The sequence below is a fragment of the Nothoprocta perdicaria genome, unplaced genomic scaffold, assembly GCF_003342845.1.
Source record: "Nothoprocta perdicaria isolate Ctin4 unplaced genomic scaffold, notPer1 scaffold_5, whole genome shotgun sequence".
Lineage (NCBI taxonomy): Eukaryota > Metazoa > Chordata > Aves > Tinamiformes > Tinamidae > Nothoprocta > Nothoprocta perdicaria.
Window position 1 is genome coordinate 8,871,681 of NW_020455754.1, and position 7,272 is coordinate 8,878,952.

Below are 7,272 nucleotides of genomic sequence, written 5' to 3' on the forward strand. Positions count from 1 at the left end.
GGCCGCCGCGGGCCCGGCCGGCGCTTTGGGCCTGGCGGGGGCGGCAGCGGCGCCTCGGCCTCGCTGCCCGCCCCGCGCGGCTCCTCCGGCACCAGCGCTGCCGCCTGAGGAGCCCCCGTGCCCAGGGCACTGCGCTGGGATCCTCCCGAGCCAGCTCAGCAATGACGCCAGGGACCCTGCGAGCGCCCCGCAGACTCCCGGGCTCCTTCCTGCTTCCTCCCCGGGCAGCCGCCGGCACAAGGGTTTGGCCAGAGAGATTTGGAAGCAAATCCGCTCCGCCACGGCCACCGCCTCCGGCGCGGAGCAGCCAGCCAGGCTGGAGGCCAACAAAGAACCATGAGAACCTCTCCGTCCTAAGCGGTGCCGCGGCTGAGCTTGTAAACAAGCCTCCTCCCCCCGCATCCATGTTGTTCCCATGAGCGAGGCGCAGACGTGGAAGCGCAGAGCTCTGCGCCACCACCAAGCGCAGGCTGCCGGATCTCGGCGCGCACGGGCGTTGAACACGTGTGTGCTGGCAGGCCCCGAACCAGGCTTCCTGTAAAGCTGCAGAGCTGCCTTTCAGGCACCAGCAGCTTATTTTTATCTCAGAAACTTCAAGGACACGTGCGCGTACTTTCCTCCACGTCATGAGGCAGCCTGTGCAGGATATGCGCACACCGCTCGCACAGCCCCAAGCAGCACCACGGGCACGGGATGAGAGATGCCCTCCCTGCGGAGCGCGCACGGACCCAGCACAGCCCCGGATTTCTCCTGGAAGCCCAAGTCTAACGTCCTTGTGCGGGTGTTTGGGAGAGGAGGGCTCCGTTAGAAGGACCTCGCTTTGTGATGCTGGGTGTCACCCGCGTTGCCACAGCACCAGCATCCACAACACAGCAGCCAAGGGAGGCAGGGAAGGGGGCCAGTCCCTGCTGGTAATATCCAGATGGGTCTGCTCCAGGGAAGGGAATGACGCAGAGAACTGGAAAGGGCAAAGGGAATGTATTTGTAAATACACACACACACACACAAGCATCCAAATCCTGAACAGTGCACTTCTTTCCCTCAGGAAAACAAGGACTTTTAAACTTTTTAAAGCCACCTTTGTGTATCAGTGCTGAGAAACCAAGACTAGCACCCACCTCCTGCCCATTGACAACAAGCTACAAGGGAATTCAAATGCTAATATGTAGCCAGACTCCTCAATGGGTCTTTATTCCCACAGTGGCTCCAGGATCAAAGCTTGCAGGAGCCAGAATACCCAAACTATGAGGAAGTTCACATCTGGAGCAAGCACTGTAGGATGCTTTCCCTTCTCTTTTCCTCATCCCCAACTTGTTATCATCCTGGTTTTTACTTGTTTACATTCCAGCAACTTCAAGAGCAAGGAAAAAGTAAGCAAGTCACACTGGAGTTGTGTAACAGAAATAACCACCATTGTGACCCATTTTATCTGCTCAGTCTGCAGAGGGCTTACCCTCACCCTGACAGCATTTCTGTGCTTGCCTGTGATCATTTTGAACTATGTATTGATCAGTGACAAAATTGTGAGGAACGTTCTGGGCAGCAAGCGCTGGAGCCCCACTGATCTAAATAAACAAAGCCACGCAGATCTGCTTCATGTGTGCCCCAGAGCAAGACTGGAGGAAGCTCAGCTGGGGGGAAGAGGGAACATGGGGGCAAATGCTGAGTCCACGTTGGGGAGCCCCAGAGAAGCTGGCAAAGCACTGGCGGAGGTGGCCTGGGGTGAAGAGTGTGACTGCAGCATCATGACGTATCGGAGGGTGACAGCGTTGTGTTTGGGCTCAACTTTGCACTGCTGCACAGCTGTGGATGGAGGCACAGGTTGCTTCCCAGAGGCTAGTAAAAGTAGGCCCCTTCCCTGCAGGGAAATACTCCCTTTGCCACAGGCCACAGTCCTATGCAGTAAAACGCATTCCTAGATTAGATAACATAGAAAAATGCAAGCAGAACCAAAGCAGTTTGTCACTATGAATTTTAGGAGGACAAGGTCAGGCAGCTATGAAAGTCCACACTTTAACGCTACCATTTGCTTTGTCTTCATCAGTTTTTCACCAGTAATCACCATTTATTAGAGAGCAGTGAGAATTCATGCAGTCAGAGTACACAAGGAGGATTCAGCCTCACACGTGTCCTCGTGTGAATGTCTTCTCTATGGAGGAGAGCTTGGACATTTCTTGCAGTTGTTTTGGAAAGAGCGTGCCCTGCTCCAGCCTCCACCGCACTGTCCTGCTGGGGGTTCTAAATGCTAAATGCTACGTAGGGAGAGTCAAAATAGTGTTAGCGCTGAGGAAGACTGTGGGGTCCCACAGAGCACCCCTGGAGCAGGAATAAAGGAAGAATCATGTAAGCAGCACGTGTTGCACGGTCACTGCAATACTAGAGAAAGGTGGTGACTCCAAAGAGCTTTGGCAAAGCTACCTTTGGGGAGTGGGATATATAAAGTGAGTAACTCTGCCACCCCCTCCCCAGGCAGCACCGCAGGCTGAGCAGTGATTGTGAGTCACTATCATAACTATGACACTAAGCTGAATATGACATCAGGAAAGGCCTCTGGGGAGATGGGACCATGATGCCAGCAGGCACAAAACCAATGAGTCCCCGCGGCCTCTGCTCCTGGATCCACAATCGGTGAGTGGCTGAAACGGGCTCCATTTCATAGACAGCAGCTAAACCAGGGTCCTGCTGGAGTTCATCGACTGCTGTGGGTTTCTGATGACACCCCTCTCCGACTGGCAGCCTCCCCTGAGCACTTTGGAAGCTGTCATGATACCAGAGCCTTGTGGGTCCTTGGCATGGAGTTCTTAAGGAATGAGCTCAGGCAGTGCCTATAAGGTGAATTTGCACTGTGCTAGGACACTGTCACACCACTGTAAAGTATTTTCAGCTTTAAATAGCCTGAAGACCCAAAGCAGGAAAAAAGCCTGTTGCAGCTAATGCAAATGGACTGCTGTCTACCTCCCTCCCCATGGCTGCAGCACTGAACCACCAATGTCCTGTGAATGTTCTGCTTGGGCAAAGAAGCCTCCTCAGAAGCCAGGTTTATCACCTCAGCACAGCCCTGCGCGGCTGCATGGCCTCTGGATCAGAGCTGACTCATGCCCACCTAGCTCCGAGTCCAGCAGAGTATAGCTCAAGGTGCACGCAGCTGAGCTGTGCTGGAAGAGGACACCTCTTCTATTCTCTAACTGCATGCACAGAAAGGCAGTGGTTACCAATAAAAAGCGAAAGGTATTTCAGCAACTAGCATAATTACCACAGTACAAAACTCAAATGTTAACACTAAGGAACAGGAAAACAATGAGCAGGTGAATTCCAAACTGAGCCCTGAAAGGACGAGATCTTAGAGGGTGCTGAACAGAGGCAATTCTTCCATCCTCTCAGTGACTATGGATGTTGAGCCTGACCTATGCATAGTTGGTAGCATAAGGGGTAGGGTGATGTGCTCAAACAGCACAGCAGCAGCCTTAGAGAGGAGAGGTACTTAGGTGTCTGCTTTTCACTAAAGCAGTGCACGTATCAATCTCATAAATTGGTTTCTGGACTGACTCTGTAGTAAAGTATGATTTAGAAAAGCCAGGAAACTGGAGCTCCTGCCCGGCCATAGTTACAAAGCAGCACTTACAGCATAAAGACAGAAAAGGTGAAGTTGGAAGAAAGTAAAGGTGCAGCATAACTGGAGAGCTTCATAATTTGCCTAAACAAAAGTGAGGCAGAGGCTCAACTAGCAAAGTTGAGAATTGGCAGAAAGATCATGAGTATGACCAGGTTATTTGGTAAAATACATAAGATTCATATTTAACAGCACTGTTTAGCTTTCATTTGTCCCAGTACTGCATCTTGGAGCTGGTTCTCACATCTAAAGCAATGGATAGTGATGGAAAGGTCCCAACTGAATTGTAGGCCTTTTAACTAGAGGTCACATTACACAGAAAAACCTACAAAGTGTTAGCTGAATGAGACTTTCTCGCACTCCCCCTTACAGAGCTCAGATGATGAGAGCTGCTAGAGGTATTTATTGAGGGTTAATCAGGTTTGCAGATTAACCGTTAGATCCTGAATTATACATGTTTATATGCAAATGCAAGGAACAAGCAACATGTTCAGGGATAAGACAGCAGACAGCTGAGGGATGAGGAATGAGGCTTATGACGGAAGCAGAAGAACAAATAGGTAACACATAGCTAGGAAAGACAGACAAGGAAGGAATACCCAGCAGTGGGGCTAAGACAGCAGCTAATGAGTTTTGTCATCTTTTCAGAAGCAGACTTTCAAACACTGATCACTATTTTCTCCCTGAAATGGCAGATGCTTACATATAATAGAATTACTGTTGAATTATATAGAATTATTGTTGAATTATTTGCATTGCACTATTGCCTCCAAAAGCTAGAGTTCAGGATCTGCATCACCTACAGACATGCAATATATACGACTTTCCATATGTTTAGAAGCCTGTAAAACCACCAACCCAGTCTGTACACTTTCCCTGTCATTTTATCACCTAGTAAATAAACTTAGAAATCTTGCAAGCAGCATTTTAAAACTGGTACCAGGAAGAATGTCAGGAGCAGGTAACAGGCTTCAAGGAAGAACTCTGCTTGCTTTCCTTTGGCCTAGCTTAGCACTTACATGTCTGCTGAGTTTTGTGCATCTCTCTGCAGGTTGGATCAGTGTCCGTGCTGTTCTGCTCACAGCCCCACTCACCATGAACATCATTGGGAACGTAGCCCAGGGGCTGCGCGACTGCTGGGCAGATCGTTTCTCCCACAAGTTCCTACCCAAGCGGCCTCCCCTCCGCCAAATCACTTCTTTGCCCATTTTCTACCAGGTGGACTTTAAAACCCGGCAGACGGAAGTTGGTTTAGATTATGGCCCTCCCCGAGCTCACTTGAATGAGGCTAAACTTGTCTTCCGAGAAGGCAAGTGGGAAGATGAGAACAGCTCCCCTCCTGAGCGATCGGGGCTGCAGTCACCCCCTTCCCCTTGGCGGGAAAAGGCCAGTGAAACTCAGAAAAAGAACAAAGCCCTTTTGGAAGAAAACAATTACCTGAAGCTGCAGCTTGAGCTGCTGATGGACATGCTGATAGAAACCACAGTTCAGCTTCGCCTGTTGGAAAATGAGGGGCAGGTGTCACGCAGGCACCTTAGGACAAAGAAAACAGGTAAATTCCTGATGCTCACCTAGCATCTAGAATCCAGTCCTACAAGAAATCATAGAAGCAAGACCGAAAGCGTGGTCTTTAACACATCTAGCTGTTTCCTTGCTTCAAGCAGCCTAATAAAATCCTGAAGCAGATGTTTGCAGAGTGAGATTTTTGCCCCTATCACAGTTCACATTCACCTCCCTCCACGGACCTGCCCTTCCTTGCAAAACACTTATCAGACACGGCCTGTTGGGAAACGAGCTGTGGCTGTTAACAGCAGCTCTACTTGAACTGATAATTATTTCCATCGTCCAAACACCACATATATGTTGGCTAATTATAAGTCTTCTGGTAACTAGTTGGGTTTCGCTTTGCCTCTGTATACGGCTGTTGTTCTGCTGTTCACAGCCACCCTTGACCCCTGGAAGTGGCTATAGGCAACAGATTATTCATTGCATCAGCTCTTACGGTACGCCAGAACTCCGCCTACCTTTTAATAGTAATTTTAATAGTAGCTACATATATACAATAAAGTAATAGAACTTTTTTTTTGGTAATACTGAATAATTATACTGGAAAAGCAGGCACTCAGGAGATCATCCCCACGTGAGCAAGGGAGGCTTTCCAATTCCCAATCTCTGCAGAGAGAACTGCTGTCTGAATGCTGTTTGACTACAGTAAACACCACCACGAACATAGGGAGGCCCCATCATATTGGGCAAAACGTACTTATCACAGAAACTGAGTTCCCAGAAACCAGCCACTTCCTAAGCCACGGTCACGTGCCTCATGGTGCACAAACAACGCAGGATCAATCTTCCCTTGTTGTTTAAATGCAGTGATGGGGACTGAAAAAAAAAGACTAGTAAAATGACATTAAAAGCAAAATTGGTGTCTGTTTTTTAATAAGCGCTAAGGGGAGGCAAAAAAAATTACCATTAACTCCTGGTTAGAGACGCAGAGACCGCAGCGCGGATTAGCAGGACTGGGAAACAAAGCAGCGAGGAGCTGCGGCACCTCGGCGGCCTCAGGTCACCGCTTATCTCCTCAGCCCGCGGCTCCCTTACAGCCATTTTAATCCAGCACCGTCCCCACAGCCCGGCTCGTGTTTCTTTGTACGGGCGTTTTGCGGAGGCTCCGGTTACGGCGGGGTCCGCACACCCCCGCCCGGCCGCAGCTCCGTGGGCGGCCAGGCCCGTTGTTCCCGCTTCGGCGCCAGGAAGGCGTCGGCGGAGCCGCCGAGGCCGCAGCCTGCGCGGCCGCCATCTCAGCACGGCCTCGCTCCTCCCCCGCTGCCGCCTCGGCGGGCGCTGGCGCGGCGGGACCGCAAGCGGCGGCGGCGGCGGGGGCGACGGGTCCCGCACGGAGGAGCCCCGGGGCGCGCGGCTGCGACACTGCGCTCGGCGGGGGGGAGGGGCAGGGACAAAGCCGCCGCCATGTCGTGATTCAGGGCGGGCGAAAGGCCGGAATGGGCCGTCGAGCTGGGGCGTATCCCCCCCCGCCCCGCACACACTCTGTGGTACAGCCCGCCGGGACGGCGGCACGGGGCACCCCGGGGGGGGGGGGGGGGGGGCACCCCCCCCCGCCCCCAGCGGCGGTTACCGGAGCGCGCGGCCCCGGCAGCCTCCCCTCCCCCCACCGCGGCAGGCGGCGGCGGCAGGCCCCCCCCCCCCCACCTCGCGCTGAGCTCGCGACTTGATTGGACGGTTCAATTTACGGCGCTGCCATTGGCCAGCGGCGGGCGAGGAGGGGGGGGCGAGCGCGCCGTGACGTCAGGGCGCCGCGCGGCCGGTATTTAAGGGCGGGGAGCGGCGCTGCGCAAGAGCAGCGAGCAGGCGGCCCGGGTGCGGCCGTTAGGGCTTTGTGGCGCCTCGTCCCCGCACGGAACGCGCGAGCGCGGCCGCAGCGCCATCTCCGCCCCCGCCGCAGCGCCTCTCCGGCGGCCGTTGAGCTTCCGCGCCCGCCCCGTCGAGCTTTGTCTTCTCTCGTTTCCCCCCTCGTTGGGAAGGTTCAGCCAAGATGGACCCTTGTCACACCGAGGAGACCGAGGGCGAGATCCCCGGCCTGGGTAAGGCCCGGCGGCGGCGCGGGGTGCGGGTGGAAATGGGCGGAGGAGGAGGAGGCCGGG

At 53.4% G+C, this 7,272-nt stretch overlaps 1 protein-coding gene across 8 annotated transcripts in view; it reads left to right on the forward strand.

The window, feature by feature from the left end:
- Window positions 1-7,026: 7,026 nt before the first annotated feature.
- The window catches only part of HNRNPH1 (heterogeneous nuclear ribonucleoprotein H1), a 16,251-nt gene continuing 16,005 nt past the window's right edge, over window positions 7,027-7,272 (forward strand). For 6 of the 8 annotated variants that reach the window (XM_026047463.1, XM_026047464.1, XM_026047466.1 and 3 more), the window contains exon 1: window positions 7,027-7,212. In XM_026047463.1, the coding sequence (XP_025903248.1) occupies window positions 7,164-7,212 (49 nt within the window). In that variant the 5' untranslated portion in view covers window positions 7,027-7,163. The remainder of the gene's footprint in view (window positions 7,213-7,272) is intronic. The other 2 variants (XM_026047470.1, XM_026047471.1) reach the window with 1 other exon arrangement.